Source organism: Notolepis coatsorum, assembly GCF_963971535.1.
Source record: "Notolepis coatsorum genome assembly, chromosome: 8".
NCBI classification, from domain to species: domain Eukaryota; kingdom Metazoa; phylum Chordata; class Actinopteri; order Aulopiformes; family Paralepididae; genus Notolepis; species Notolepis coatsorum.
Genome location: NC_140172.1, coordinates 133,611,047 through 133,628,041, shown reverse-complemented (window position 1 = coordinate 133,628,041; position 16,995 = coordinate 133,611,047). Strand labels below are relative to the sequence as shown.

Here is a 16,995-nt window from a genome sequence, read left to right as displayed (position 1 = left end):
AAGTAGCCAAAAACTTTGAAAATTGCTTTATTTTTCTCTTTTATTTTCACACTGAAATTCACAACGAATTTCGAATTAGATTTTTTGTTAAAGTGACAGCCCTATTGTAGATACAGTATGTGATGCTGATGTGTGAGGTTCTAACAGGAGATCCTGGCCAGTGTGTATACAGTATGTGATGCTGATGTGTGAGGTTCTAACAGGAGATCCTGGCCAGTGTGTATACAGTATGTGATGCTGATGTGTGAGGTTCTAACAGGAGATCCTGGCCAGTGTGTATACAGTATGTGATGCTGATGTGTGAGGTTCTAACAGGAGATCCTGGTCAGCGTGTAGATACAGTATGTGATGCTGATGTGTGAGGTTCTAACAGGAGATCCTGGTCAGCGTGTAGATACAGTATGTGATGCTGATGTGTGAGGTTCTAACAGGAGATCCTGGTCAGCGTGTAGATACAGTATGTGATGCTGATGTGTGAGGTTCTAACAGGAGATCCTGGCCAGCGTGATGATCAAGAATCTGGACACTGGGGAGGAGATCCCTCTGATCCAGGCGGAAGAGAAGCTTCCTGCTGGGATCAACCCACTCACGCTGCACATCATGAGGAGGACCAAGGAGTACATCACGTGAGGAGACCTGACTGAGGCTGAGGCCACTTATCCATTTATCCAGAACTGCGTGAAATCGATAAGTGGCAAAACATTATTATAATTTTTTTGTAATGCTTTATACTATACTAAAATACTAGGTCTTGTGGCAGGTTTTAGTAAAACATCCCAATTTCATGTAAATTCAGTTGAATTGCGACTGCACTGTGCATTCAATATGCAGTGCACTCCTCCATCACATCCAAAGACCACCGACTATAACATGAGATGGATCACTGTGTTAGTTTTTAATGGGGAAATCTGTAACACTAAAGATGGCGGCAATGACAAAGAATTGCTGCAAAATAAACATACATTTGTTGTTTAAATAATAATAAAAATTATTATTGTAATTTTTTTTTTTTACTAATAAAATAGTTTTGTCCCGATGTATCGATTATTCCAAATGGCATATCGTCTCAGCCTTAAACCTGACACATACTAGTAGTCCTGGTAGTATTTTTATATTCAGATCAAATCTGATTGCCTATATTTATATCTTTCTACTATTACCCTGCCCATACCTGTACCTCCCCCCTCCCCCACGCTGCTATCATGCCCGAATTTCCCTAAGAAGATCAATCAAGGAATATCTTATATCTTAAATTGACTGCATTTATCCAAGTAAATTTATAAATTGTAAATAACAACTTAACAATAGAACACTGTAAATACTGGTGTCAAGTCAAGTCAAGTCCATTTTATTTATATAGTACATTTCCAGGCAGCGGCAGCTGGCACCAAAGTGCTTCACAGGCAGGTTGATAAAAACAAAATAATGTGATGCAAGATATAAGATTAAAAACATAATAAAGCAATGAAAGTAATAAAAACAAAATAATATGATGCAAGATATAAGATTAAAAACATAGTAAAGCAATGAAAGTAATAAAAACAGGTAGGACACAGTAAAACACTGCCATTTAGTGATTTAAAAACATTTAGGGCTAATTTAAAATCGATCCTAAAGCGGACAGGCAGCCAGTGGAGCGAGGCCAAAACTGGGCTGATAAGGAGGCGCGCGGCTGCGTTCTGCACCAGTTGTAGGCGGCGAAGCAAGGATTTGTCGATGCCCGTGTAAAGGGCATTGCAGTAGTCGAGGCGAGTGGTGACAAAGGCATGTATCACCGTCTCTAGGTTACTTTGGGAGAGGTATGCCTTTGTCTTCGCCAGGAGTCTAAGGTGGTAAAAACTGTTTTTGACTACGGCGCTGACCTGTTTGTCAAATTTAAAATTGCTGTCGAAGATGACCCCGAGGTTCCTGACAGAGGTGGAGAGGTTTGGACCCACGGGACCAAGTGCGTCAATGAGGGGGGTCGGGGGGGCACTATTAAAAACAATGACCTCAGTTTTCCCTTCGTTTAATGTCAGGGAGTTTTCAGACATCCAGCACTTGATTTCTGCCAGGCAGTCAAGTAGTGGTGTTATTGATGTTTTCCATTGGGTGGGTTTTAAGGGGAGGTAGACCTGCACGTCATCGGCGAAGCAATGGAATAAGATGTTATGTTTTGCCAAGATCTGGCCTAGGGGGAGTATATATAGGAGGAAGAGAGTGGGACCCAATATCGAGCCTTGGGGCACCCCGCAGGTGAGGGGGGCCACAGAGGAAGTGAAGTCACCAAGTTGGACAGAGAAGGTCCTATTACTTAAGTAGGACCGGAACCAGTCTAAGACGGGGCCCCTAAGGCCTACGTAATGCTCGAGGCGAGCTAAGAGGATGTGGTGATCTACCGTATCAAAGGCGGCTGTGAGGTCAAGGAGTAGTAGTAGGGATGAGTTACCTGCATCAGCAGCTGAAATCAGGTCGTTTAAGACACAGAGGAGGGTCGTTTCAGTGCTGTGTCGTGGTTTAAAGCCAGATTGGAATTTATCATGGATGTTGTTGTGTTCAAGGAATGATTGTAGCTGTATGTAGACTATGCGCTCAGGATTTTTGATAAAAATGGTAATTGTGAGATGGGTCTAAAATTGGCAAAGACAGAGGGATCGAGGTTGGGCTTCTTTATCTGGGGCTGGACCACAGCATGCTTGAAGGCAGCCGGGACACATCCAGTGCTGAGGCAGGCGTTGAGTAGAGGTAATAATGCGAGGAGGACAGGGTCAGGTACTTCCTTTGTGGTGTATACGGTTGAGGACCGTGGCAAGGTTGTTTTGGTTTTTATTCCATTTTAATAACCTACTCGATGTCACCGAGCAGCACTGCAGAAGTACCCTACTCTTTGAATTCGAAAAAGTGCATTACCGGCCAGATCCTCTTAGGGGCGCTATCTCGATAATGCAGTGTTCCCTGTGGCAGAAGTTGTCTTGGTTTTTCTGGATTTCCAATGTAGTTTTCTGCTAACATGAAGCGATGCCTATAGCCTGTAGCTTGGAATACGTTTTGGGACGTGGATTTCAGTGTGCAGTAAAGGAATATATCATCAGCCAATGGACATATCGATCTACCAGATGGAAATCGATAACTGGGAAATCCTTTGGGGGATCCAACCGGCCCACGGTAAGATCCTTTTCACGTAAATTACATGCTGATCAGGGCTTGTTATGATAGCCAACCACCCGGTCAGCGAATGTGGCTACTGAGGCTAACGCGGTTATTGGTAATCAATAATACTGGTGTATAAGTGTGTAGGTGCCTAAATGCCTAGTCTGGTAATTAAGAGTAATTTCAGTTAATAGCAGTTAATAGAAAAGCATTTTGGCCTTGTATTTCATAGGATAAATAGATGGATATTATTATTATAGAAGTTAAAATGTTTTCTTTGTTGTTAGTTTGTTTCTTACAGGATATTTGGCTGATAGGCCGAGGGACTTTTAGTTTGACAGGATAACGGTGATGTCATTGATTACTGTCAGCTGCGGCAAGGTGACAGCTTTTGGTTTAGAAAGAAAACAACGCAGATTTTACCGGTGTTCAGGCCAAGTGATGAGAGAGTGGAGCCAGACAGTTTTTAGACCTCTCTCTCTGGATAAACTTTGTTAATCTCGCTGCTCTATATATAATTAGGAAACAAGAACGTGTAAACCCGAGTTGGACATTAAATAGTTGATACTACTTCGTGGTCGGTGCTTTTCTTGTGCGTGGATATGGAACGGGAGGATTCAAAGACTGAGAGCGTCTGAAGCTTACGGCATCAACAAGTTTCGGATACTACATTTTGTCTAAAAACTTGCTCATTAAAAACGGAACTTGGATTTGGACAGGCCTGACTGGAAAAAGGAACTTTTCGCGGAACGAAAGAAAAAAGAAGACGTCAACAAGTAAGATGTATCTTGTATGATTTGCCTGAAAGAAGACGTCAAACAGTAAGCTGTACTATGCTGTATCTTGTATAATTAGCCCGAAAGTGGCGTATCCCATTGGAGCTATAACTAACGTTACAGAATATGATCAATGGAAAAAAGCATAACACTAACAGCTTGCGGTCTGGTTGAAAGTAAAAGTAATTAAACGCGCGTCTGGCTTGCGCGCTCTCCCCAGGTGACTGACATTTTACTAATTGTGGAAAGCGACTGCCGACCGGTGATTCAATAACTGTATCAATATGGAAGGAATTGAAGTCGGTGGCAAAAGGATAGTAAAATTGACGGAGAAAGCCATGCAGGAGCAAGCTGCTAAACGTGAAAAGGCACGCAAACACAAATTATCAACGCTAAATAACATGATGAAAGAAATATTGACATTAAAGGAAGATGATGCAAACGTCAGCATTGTCAATAATAAAATGCGTGTTGATTTCAGTAATTTGCAACAAGAGCTAATACAAGTCAACACTGAACTGGGTCGTTTTGTGTCAGAGGAAGAATATGAAGCTGATCAGAAGAATTTTGAGCCTAAAATTGAATCACTGAATTTATTCTTCTGGAAATGTGAGGAATGGATGAAAGAGGTCACAAAACGTTCTGAACCGGCTGAAGATGGTAACAATCAGGAAAAACCTATGGATACCAAATCTAAGTCTGGAACAGTAACAAGTAGATGCTCATCAGGCTCTCGCTCAACAAATACAATCAGACTGACTGCACAGATGGAGCGAGCGGCTCTACAAGTAAAGGCCACCGCTTTAAATGAAAGGTTAGCTCTTGAGCAGGAAGAAGCAGACTGGTTAGCACAAAAACGATGCAAGGAGGCTCAACTACAAGCTGAGGAAGTGAGGTTTGAAGCAGAACAAAAAAGAAAGCTAGAAATACATGCAATGAAGACCGCTCTCGCTGAGTCAGATGCAAAAATGGGAGTTCTGGAAAATTATGAATGTACTACATCAAATGACAGGACTGTCTTAAACATTGAAAAGACAGACGAAAGAGAAGAGAGGAACTTCCAACCGCTATATCAGCGTGCCTCACCACCTCCCCCCAGTACACCAGAGGACGTGCAGCTTCCAGCAGCACCACTAACGACCAGCATATTAAAAGCAACAAAAAGGGAATTCAAAGAAGGATGGGAGCTTCATAGCCTAAGCAAGGCTATCTCCCAACAGGCGAATGTCACAGAATACCTCGTGAAGAATCACAAAGCTTCATTACTTCCTGAGCTCACCATTCCAACATTCACTGGTGATCCTCTAGAATACAAGACATTCATCAGATCTATGGAACATGGAGTGGAAGACCGCACCAGTGACAATCGTGACCGTCTACAGTTTCTGTTGCAGTACACAAGTGGACAACCACATGAGCTGGTCAAAAGCTGCATTCACATGGAGCCTACTGCAGGCTATACCAAAGCAAAACAAATGCTGAAACAGTTCTTCGGCGACGACTTCAAGATAGCGGAAGCCTACATCAAAGAGGCTCTGGAGTGGCAGACAATCAAGCCTGAAGACGGTGCAGCATTGCAGTCATTTGCATTGTACCTCACAGGCTGCTCCAACACAATGACGGATATAAGCTACATGGAGGACTTGGAAAACGCATCCAACATAAGAGCGCTGGCTAATAAGCTACCGTACAGACTCAGAGAATCTTGGAGAAGACACGCCTGCGACTTACAAGAAAGAACCAACAAAAGGGCAAGGTTCAAGGATTTCGTAGACTTCGTCAACAAGCAAGTTAGATACGCTCTACACCCGCTCTACGGAAACATAAAGGACAACACTACAGCCACAAAAGAACCAAGTCAACAGAGAACAAAAGAATACAAGACAAGGACACACAAGTCACAAAAGGTGTACGCTACAGCAGTTGACTCCCCCAAGGCTGAAATGACTAGAGGCATGAAGGAGAGCGACGAACGTGCAACACCAAAGACTCCAACCGCTGCAGTGGACGTAAACAGCAAGCCCTGTGGCTATTGCAACGGAGAGCAGCATACCCTTACAGTTTGTAGAAAACTCAAGAGCAAACCACACAAAGAGAAGATAGACTTTCTAAAAGGCAAAGGTCTATGTTTTGCGTGTTTGAAACATGGTCACATGAGTAACAGCTGCACAGACAAAGTGCAGTGTCAAGAATGCTCTCGACAACACCCCACACTGCTTCACTACAACTTTAAAGATCGCTCTAAAGACTCTCAAGAGGAAGCGAAGTCAACGGAACAAGAAGTGACAAGTGCTCTTGTACAAATGATGGAGGCCTTCGGTGTCACTGGGGCCGGAAAGGAAGATTGCGCTCTCTCGATTATTCCAGTGCGCGTCAAGGCACAGAAGGGAACCAAGGAAGTAACGACGTACGCGTTTCTGGACCCGGGTAGCTCAGCTACTTTTGCCTCAGAGTCGCTGATCTCACAACTGAACATGGATGGACGCAAAGCAAGCATCTTGCTGCGAACAATGGGATCAGAATCTGTTGTGGACACAAATATTGTGAATGGACTGGAAATAAGCAGCCTGGATGGAAAACAATTCATCGAGCTTCCAGAGGTGTTTTCTCGGAAAACCATTCCCGTCTCCAAGGAGAACATTCCCCGGCAAGAGGATGTCAGCCGATGGCCTCACCTAAAGGAGGTGAAGCTTCCCACTATCCAAGCTCAGGTTGGATTGCTCATAGGAGCAAACGTCCCGAAGGCAATGGAGCCGCTCCAAGTGGTGAGCAGCGTGCACAAAGGACCATATGCCGTCAGAACGATCCTAGGCTGGACAGTTAATGGACCGCTCAAAGGCGGAAGTGACGCAAGCCAGAAGAGCAAGCGGACAGCAGTGACCGCAAATCGGATCTCAGTCGCCAGGCTAGATGAGCTTTGGCAGCAGCAGTTCAAAGTAGACTTTCCGGATGCCGGACAAGATGAAGACATCGAGATGTCAAAGGACGATCACCAGTTCATGAATATGGTGTCACGATCCTCAAAACTTGTGGATGGACATTACAGTGTTTGCCTGCCAGTCAAGAACAAAACACTGTGCTTGCCCAACAGCAGATCAGTTGCCGAACAACGTGCGCTGAACCTACGAAAAAGATTCTCGAAAGACGACAAATTTTGCACAGAGTACGTGGCGTACATGGATAATATCCTCAAGAAGGGCTACGCTGTGAGACTCGACAACGCTGATCAGGAGTCAGCAAAAGGAAGAAAGTGGTATCTGCCTCACCACGGAGTCAGACATCCAGTTAAAAAGAATCTACGTGTCGTCTTCGACTGCGGAGCAAGCTTTCAAGGAACATCACTGAACCAGCAGCTTCTGCAGGGACCGGACCTGACAAGCTCCCTAATAGGGGTCCTGACGAGGTTCAGACAAGAGACCGTGGCGGTCATGGCCGACGTGGAGGCTATGTTCCACCAGGTCAGAGTCAGCGATGAAGACACCGACCTCTTCAGATTCCTCTGGTGGCCTGAAGGGAACTACGAAAAGAAACTCGTCGAACACAAGATGTTAGTCCACATCTTTGGTGCAACATCATCGCCAAGTGTTGCAACGTTTGCACTGCAGAAATGTGCAACGGATCACGAGGAAGAGTTTGGCCCTGAAGCAGCCAAAACAGTCAAGAAGAACTTTTACGTCGACGACTGTCTTAAGTCGACCGCCGACGAAGAGACAGCCATCACTCTTTGTGCTGGCTTACGAAAGATGTTGGCAAAAGGTGGATTTCGCTTGACGAAATGGTCGAGCAATAGCCGAATGTTGCTCAACTCGATCCCCGAAGAAGAAAGAGCCCAAGGGTTTCAAGACCTGGACTTAGACGAAGACAACCTGCCGGTGGAGAGAGCATTGGGGATCCAGTGGTGCGCCGAATCAGACCAGTTCAGGTTCAAGATCAACCTCAAAGATCGCCCGCACACTAGGAGAGGCCTGCTTTCCCTCGTCAGCTCTATCTTCGACCCTTTGGGGTTTCTCGCTCCAGTGGTGCTGCCCGCCAAGATACTCCTACAGGATATCTGCAGGCAGAAGTATGGCTGGGACGAGGAGCTACCAGATAACGTCATCCAGACATGGGAAAAATGGATCTCAGGACTGCAAAGGCTTGAGAACTTCGGAGTGGACAGATGCATCAAGACGAAGCAGTTTGGAGCTCCAGTCTCCGCACAGCTCCACCACTTCGCCGACGCAAGTCTAGAGGCTTATGGAACAACAAGCTACCTGCTACTGCGCAACGCGACTGGCATAGTTCAAACTGCCCTGATGATGGCAAAGGCGAGGGTCGCACCCTTAAAGTCTCCAACCATACCAAGGATGGAGTTGACCGCGGCCGTAGCTGCCGTCAAGATGGACAAGTTTCTCAAGAAAGAGCTCGAACTCGAGCTGCAAGATTCTATCTTTTGGACCGACAGCACAGCTGTGCTGAAGTACTTGAACAGCGAAAGCACAAGATTCAAGACATTTGTGACTAATAGAGTCATAGCTATCCTGGAGCATTCTCAGACCTCACAGTGGAGGTATGTCAATACCACTGTGAACCCCGCAGATCTCGTCTCAAGAGGACAGACTGTCGACGCATTCCTGAAGGAACAAAGCTGGCTGTCGGGACCAAGTTTCCTGCACTGTTCACAAGACCAGTGGCCCAAGAACCCAGATCCTGGAATGCTGGACGTCGATGATCTGGAGATCAAAGGAGTAGCTCAAGTGCATGTCATTCAGGCGGAAGAGCCGAAAGACGCAACAGGACAGTTGATGAACCATTTCTCATCCTGGACAAGGCTTAAACGCGCTGTTGCCTGGTTTCTGAAGCTGAAGGTCCTGCTTAAAGAGCTGAAAGAAGAGAGAAAGGCACCAGATGGAAAAAGCAAAGTGAGCCGGTTCAAAAAGGCTTTCCAAGGAACAGGCCTCACCTGCAAAGATCTAGCCGTGGCAGAAAAAGAAATTGTCAAGCACACCCAGAAACGAACCTTCAAAGAAGATTTGACAATGCTAGTGGAACAAGGAAGGGTGAAGAAAAGTAGCGCACTCTTCAAGTTGAATCCAATACTGGAGGATGGAATCATGAAAGTAGGAGGAAGGCTGAGCCGAGCGGCAATGCCTGACGAAGCCAAGCAGCAAGTAATCTTGCCCAAAGACTCGCACATCACAAGGCTTGTGCTGAGACATATTCACGACAACACAGCTCACGCAGGAAGAAATCACATGTTGGCTCAGCTGCGTCAAAGGTTCTGGATACCTGGAGCAAATGGAGCCATCAGACGTTTTTTGCATAAGTGCGTCACCTGCAAAAGGCTACATGGAACAACTGGACAGCAACTCATGGCAGACCTACCTACCTGCAGGGTCCTGCCAGACGACCCCCCCTTTACAAGAGTCGGCGTTGATTACTTCGGCCCATTCCTAGTAAAAAGAGGAAGAGGGGAGGCAAAAAGATACGGAGTCATCTTTACGTGTCTCGCTATACGAGCCGTGCATCTAGAGGTAGCATCTTCACTCGACACAGATGCATGCCTGAACGCAATCAGGAGATTCCTTGCGAGAAGAGGACAAGTAAGAGAGATGTACTCGGATAATGGAACCAACCTCAGGTCAGCTGACACTGAGTTAAAGAAAGCGTTGAAGACGTGGAATACCAACGAGATAGAGAAAACCTTGCAGCAGAAAGGTATCCAATGGCACTTCAACCCGCCAGCAGGCTCTCATCACGGAGGGAGCTGGGAAAGGATGATCCGTTCCGTGCGGAAAGTTCTAAATACAACAGTGAAGGAACAAACCTTGGATGAGGAGGGGCTTCACACTCTGTTGTGTGAAGCCGAAGCCATCATAAACGGCAGACCCATCACAAAGGCATCGACGGATCTCAACGACCTGGAGGCTTTAACGCCCAACCACTTGTTGCTACTCAAGGTCAAGCCCCAACTACCACCCGGAGTATTCAATAAAGACGATCAGTACGCTAGACGCAGATGGCGACAAGTTCAGTACATCACAGACGTTTTTTGGAAACGCTGGTGCAAGGAGTACCTCACCCAGCTCCAAGAACGACAAAGGTGGTCCACACCTAGAAGAAACTTCAGTAAAGGTGACGTGGTGCTGATCGTGGATGATACTTCGCCCAGAAATTCATGGCCACTTGGGAGGATCGTGGAGACCTTTCCTGACAAGAGAGGTTTTGTTCGCCAAGTGACAGTCAAGACCAAGACCAACGAGCTTCGTCGCCCAATAACCAAGCTCGTCCTTCTTCACGAGTCTGAGGACTTTTGATGAACTTTATTCCGAAGGCAAAGCCTCACCTCGGGTGGGGAGAAAAAGATGATGAACCGAAGTCAAGTCTCCGTCATGGGCAGAGCGAAGATCAAGAGCTTCACTTCTTCAGTCTAGTTTAATTTTGAGACTTTAGATTGTGATATTTAAGTTAAATGACATTTAGACGCCTTAAGTTTATATTTTTGGGTAATTGTTTCAAGGCTGTTGATAACAATTAGGGGCCGGTAATGTAGGTGCCTAAATGCCTAGTCTGGTAATTAAGAGTAATTTCAGTTAATAGCAGTTAATAGAAAAGCATTTTGGCCTTGTATTTCATAGGATAAATAGATGGATATTATTATTATAGAAGTTAAAATGTTTTCTTTGTTGTTAGTTTGTTTCTTACAGGATATTTGGCTGATAGGCCGAGGGACTTTTAGTTTGACAGGATAACGGTGATGTCATTGATTACTGTCAGCTGCGGCAAGGTGACAGCTTTTGGTTTAGAAAGAAAACAACGCAGATTTTACCGGTGTTCAGGCCAAGTGATGAGAGAGTGGAGCCAGACAGTTTTTAGACCTCTCTCTCTGGATAAACTTTGTTAATCTCGCTGCTCTATATATAATTAGGAAACAAGAACGTGTAAACCCGAGTTGGACATTAAATAGTTGATACTACTTCGTGGTCGGTGCTTTTCTTGTGCGTGGATATGGAACGGGAGGATTCAAAGACTGAGAGCGTCTGAAGCTTACGGCATCAACAAGTTTCGGATACTACAAAGTGAATACTAAATAACAACTTAACAATAATACACTGTAAATAAATACTGATGTATAAGTGAATATTAAATAACAACTTAACAATAATGCACCGTAAATACTGGTGTATAAATTAATACTAAATAACAACTTAACAATAATACACTGTAAATACTGGTGTTATAAGTGAATACTAAATAACAACTTAACACATTGACGGCCACAGGGATTAGACGGGCCCCACTCTATACGGCCAGCATATCATAATAAGGTTTCATTGTGCGTGAGGCTGTTTGTAGAGCTAAATCTATACTTTATATTATTGCTATCTGTCCATTCTCATTGTCAATTGACACTATAAACCGTCCCTTCAATATGCCTTAAACAAATAATTTTTTCATCAATACGTTCCCATTTTATAGCGTCTTGAATATGAACGTTATAGCAGAATGTTCTGGGATATTTCTTGGAACGCGAGATACAGGGCGCTAAGCTAATAACGTTAAATCGAATGGCGTTTCGGCCATAGACAAGCTAGAGATAAAAATCAAAATGCATTTGATCAGTATCATGGTCCACCATGAATGCATGAAAGGGGGGGGGGGGGGCGGGGGACGTTGTTTCTGATTATTGATTACCAATAACGGCATTAGCCTCAGTAGCCTAATTCGCTGACCGGGTGGATGGCTATCAAAACAAGGCCTGATTGGGCTGTAATTGACGTCAATAGCTCTTACCTGTGGCCGGTTGGACTGCAAAAAGGATTTCCCAGTTATCGATCGCCATCTGGTAGATCCATATGTCCATTGGCTGATGCTATAATCCTTTACTGCATACTGAATTCAGCGTCCCAAAAACTATTTCAGGCAATCGGCTACACGCATAGCTTTAGGCTAACAGAAAAATCCATTCTTAAAAAATAAAAATAAAACACCGGTCTGTAACAGGGAACACTGCATTATCGAGACAGCGCCCCTATGAGGATCTGGCCGGTAATGCACTTTTCCGAATTCCAAGAGTAGGGTAAATCTGCAGTGCCGCTCGGTGACATTGAGTAGGATATTAAAATGGAATAAAAGCCAAAACAACCTAGCCACGGACATGGGCCCTCAACCGTTGGATCCGAAACAATCCGATGTGTTAACAATAATAATACACTGTAAATACTGATGTATAAGTAAATACTAAATAACAACTTAACAATAATACACGCGTGACTCATCTCTGATGTGTGACTCGTGTCTCTGACATGTGACTCGTGTCTCTGACTCGTGTCTCTCCTGCAGGAACGACGCAGCTCAGTCAGACGATGATGACAAGTGTCCGGCAGCCCTGACCGACTCGGACGGAGGGAAACTGAAGCAGAAAACGTAAGAACTGGAGCCCCGTCTCACTGCTGAGTGCTTTATAAGAACTGGAGCCCCGTCTCACTGCTGAGTAGGGTTTGGCACCGAGAACCGGTTGTAATAGGAACCGGTTCCTAACTTCCGGTTTTGGAACCGGAAGTAACATATTTGCATTTCGATTCTTAAAAAACGTTGTTAATTAATACCCTAGTTACAGTACAGCAACCAAATTAAACTATCAAGTCAACTGACAATGTGAATAGTATGAAAAAAAATGTAGATAAAAAAATATATATATCTCAAAGAATCGGAATCGAGAATTGTTTAGAACAGGAATCGAAATGGAGAATCGGAACCGGAATCGTTCAAATCCAAACGATGCCCAACCCTACTGCTGAGTGCTTTATAAGAACTGGAGTCTCACTGCTGAGTGCTTTATAAGAACTGGAGTCTCACTGCTGAGTGCTTTATAAGAACTGGAGTCTCACTGCTGAGTGCTTTATAAGAACTGGAGTCTCACTGCTGAGTGCTTTATAAGAACTGGAGTCTCACTGCTGAGTGCTTTATAAGAACTGGAGTCTCACTGCTGAGTGCTTTATAAGAACTGGAGTCTCACTGCTGAGTGCTTTATAAGAACTGGAGTCTCACTGCTGAGTGCTTTATAAGAACTGGAGTCTCACTGCTGAGTGCTTTATAAGAACTGGAGCCCTTTCTCTCTGCTGAGTGCTTTATAAGAACTGGAGCCCTGTCTCTCTGCTGAGTGCTTTATAAGAACTGGAGCCCTGTCTCTCTGCTGAGTGCTTTATAAGAACTGGAGCCCTGTCTCTCTGCTGAGTGCTTTATAAGAACTGGAGTCTCACTGCTGAGTGCTTTATAAGAACTGGAGTCTCACTGCTGAGTGCTTTATAAGAACTGGAGTCTCACTGCTGAGTGCTTTATAAGAACTGGAGCCCTGTCTTACTGCTAATGCTGCATTTTACAATAAACCTCCGTTGGGCTGCTTATGATTATTATGAGTATTTATATATTTTATACCCAGTTTAATCACCTGTACATTGTATATTAACTATCACACTTTCCTGTTACATTTGCACTCTGGTTGGATGCCAAACTTCTTTTCGTTGTACTGTACTTGTGCTGCATGATGACGATACATTTTAATCGAATCTAAAAAGAGGACATAGTCCTGATTGGGCCTTTAACCAGGCTGTGAGCTGAATCCTTGTCGTCTGATCTCTGATCCGTTTGCTCACCAGCACACAGCTGAAGAAGTTCCTGGGGAAGTCGGTGAAGAGGGCCAAGCACTTCGCAGAGGAGTACGGAGAGAAAGCCGTCAACAAGGTCAAGACTGTTCGTGACGGAGGTACAAAAATAGTTGACCTCTTAAGCCCTAGCCATATTTTCAGAAAATTTGCATACTAATACATACCTAAGTAAATGGAAGATTGCCCCACTTCTACAAGGCCCATTTGCATGTTCTTGGTATCTAGGGACATATATGGATCTCGGGGAATGTATTCCCAGTTTTTTTTTTTTATTGTATTTTTCATCTTTGACTGTGAATAACACCATGCTAAAATTTACTAGACATGAAAAACGGCCACTGAGCTCATTCAGCACCTTCTTGAGATCATGTGTACAAATTATCTAAGCAAATGAATAAAGGGCAGATGATTTACAGGAGGTTTTGTAGATACAGTACTGAACTTTGCTATCCGGACACATGCAATTTGAAATATGATTATAGAATATCAGGCCTATAAATGACCTTATTATGGCCAAGTCACACATCTATGGATCTGGCCAAATCTCCCCTTTCCAATGGCAGAGTTCAATCTGGATTTAGTACCACCAGGCGCGCCTGACAGGGCAGCAAAAACCATGAATGAAATCTACTGTAAGTAGTTACTTTTTTATAATGTAAATGGCTCCGCCATCAGATAGCAACATGTTTTTTTGCTAAACGTTCACAGAAAGGTAAAGAAACTAACTTGTGTTCTATTTTATGCCAATAACGTTCAGGTTTGTTTCACCCGTGAGATATGATCTCGAGGGGGAAAAAAGAAGTTCACGCTAGAAGTCAGATGATTGACTGGGGCTGGAGTGAGCCGGGAAGTGTAGTTTATTTTTATTCGAAAGCCCATCGAAAGCTCTGGGTCTCTTCTCTCAAAAGACCACTCAAGTTAGGTTGCGCCAAGTCATCATCAATAAGCGCCTTTTTCCGACTTGATGCGCTAAGATTTCTATAAACTCTTATTTCAATAATAACACTTAAAATCATTGGTAAACAAATGTAGTGCTGAAAATATACACTTTGACTGCTGTTTTGACAGGGTTAGGGTCTTTACTCTTTGCTACATTTGAAGAGAAAAAAAGCAACATTAATTCATATGTTCTGTATCGATGGAAAGAGGAGATTCTGCCTGACCCATAGATGTGCGACTTGGCCATAATAAGGTAATTTATAGGCCTAATATTCTATATTCTATAATCATATTTCAAATTGCATGTGTCCGGATGGCAGAATTCAGTACAGTCTCTACAAAATCTCCTGTTTATCATCTGCCCTTTATTCTATTTTTTGTACACGTGATCTCAAGAAGGTGCTGAATGAGCTCAGTGGCAATTTTTCATGTCTGGTCATTTTTAGCATGGTGTTATGCACTGTCAAAGATGAAAAAAATAAAATTGATATTCTCCTTTGGTTCATTACAATTGACTCAAGCCTAATTAAGTAATTTCTGACACTGGGAATACATTCCCTGAGATCCATAGATGTCCCTAGATACCAAGAACATGCAAATGGACCTTGTAGAAGTGGAGCAATCTTCCATTTACCTAGGTATGTATTTTTAGGCGGATTTTCTGAAAATATGGCTAGGGCTTAAGAGGTTAAGTGTTTGTGACGAAGGTACAAAAACATTAGTTCACCTCTTAACTCATTGAACGCCAAAAACGAGTATATATTTTTTGTAATGTTTTTTTAATTTTTTTTATTATGATATTACATTTACATTTAGTCATTTAGCTGACGCTTTTATCCAAAGCGACTTACAAGTTCTGTACGACAAGTCATCAGGAAGGGCACAACTCTATCAGCTGAGTAACAATGTTCATCAAAGTGTTGAGTGCTACAGTATAGGTTAGTTTATTAGGACAAGTGCATGACAGTAAGGTTAGTTAGGGTTAGATATTTATTTTCTTTCTTTTTAATTCAGATAATGGTTGAAGATATTAACCCTTTGATTGCCAAAAACGTAGATCTACGTTTCTGTGGCCCAGTGGTTGAGTGCCGGAAACGTAGATCTACGTTTCTGTGTCGTTATTTCTTTTATTCGCTATTTCCATTCATAATTCATCCTGCTATGCTGTAGGACTATGTGACACTGTCTGAGACCGCAACGGTCCGATACCGCCACCTAACCCCTTGCGGCCGCTATTGCACTCCATTTGAAATGATGTGGTTTGTTTTCTCGGCCAAGCTGCGGCGTGGGGGCGGGTTCTAGACACTCCGGCAAAACAAGCGCTTATAGGGATGGCATCGACAAGGGTCCCTGCCCGCCCGTTCATGTGCAATGCTGGATAACGTTGGACACAGGATCGCTGTGGATATTTGAAATGGTGATCAGATAATTGGATTATTCTTTTTGCAGTACATCAGAGACAAGGTAAGGACTATATGTTAGCAGTGATAGCTTGTAAAAATGGGAGCTATATACCATGAGGGCAGGAAGTGACATCATAGAGGTGAGCTTGGGAATGCCAGTCAACTTTGACCTCCAGAGTAAGGACTTGATAATGTAGCATGTTGAAAACAAATATATACCAGAAACTAAAATAAGCCTATAGCAAACACCAAATTCTATGAGCAAAGAAAAACAACAGAAAGGAAACCTTTCACTATTTGTAAAATAATAGTAATGATAATATAAGTAATAAAAGTCACTTGTAGGAAACAGGATCACAACTTTTTTCATTCATTCCCTTTGGTACGATGCCATTAATCAAATGAATATAGTAACCTGTCTCCCCCTCTAGAGGGCATTGTAGATTAACAAGTCCCTTAAACAATAAGAATGCATTAGGAGAAATAGAGAGATACGGTACACCCTTAAGAGAGGACAAAGTGGAGCTAATCACTCAAATGTACACTTGCAATGTCAGTAATGGTGTAAATCTCCGGGACCGATGAACTTTTCTTGCATACTCCTCCGTGGTGGAAGAGGGCCGTCTGGAAACATCTTCTACGGAGGGAGCACAGCGGAGACATCTCCTTCTTAGGTCCGTCTCTGGGCTGCCAAATAGGCCTGCGGGAGTGCAGGGGGCACCAAGTGTGTAGACAGTCCCGTTCGTCTCCTCGTCTCCAGCATCTCAGCAGCTTGTAAAAATGGGAGCTATATACCATGAGGGCAGGAAGTGACATCATAGAGGTGAGCTTGGGAATGCCAGTCAACTTTGACCTCCAGAGTAAGGACTTGGTAATGTAGCATGTTGAAAACAAATATATACCAGAAACTAAAATAAGCCTATAGCAAACACCAAATTCTATGAGCAAAGAAAAACAGAAAGGAAACCTTTCACCATTTGTAAAATAATAGTATGATAATATACTCATGATAATAAAAGTAATAAAAGTCACTTGTAGGAAACAGGATCACAACTTTTTTCATTCATTCCCTTTGGTACGATGCCATTAATCAAATGAATA

At 43.5% G+C, this 16,995-nt stretch overlaps 1 protein-coding gene across 2 annotated transcripts in view; it reads left to right on the top strand.

The window, feature by feature from the left end:
* wdr44 (WD repeat domain 44) overlaps window positions 1–16,995 on the top strand; it is a 79,749-nt gene that overhangs the window by 40,590 nt on the left and 22,164 nt on the right. For both annotated transcript variants that reach the window (XM_084319793.1, XM_084319792.1), the window contains exons 9-11: window positions 490–626; window positions 12,228–12,311; window positions 13,544–13,650. In XM_084319793.1, the coding sequence (XP_084175919.1) occupies window positions 490–626; window positions 12,228–12,311; window positions 13,544–13,650 (328 nt within the window). The remainder of the gene's footprint in view (window positions 1–489; window positions 627–12,227; window positions 12,312–13,543; window positions 13,651–16,995) is intronic.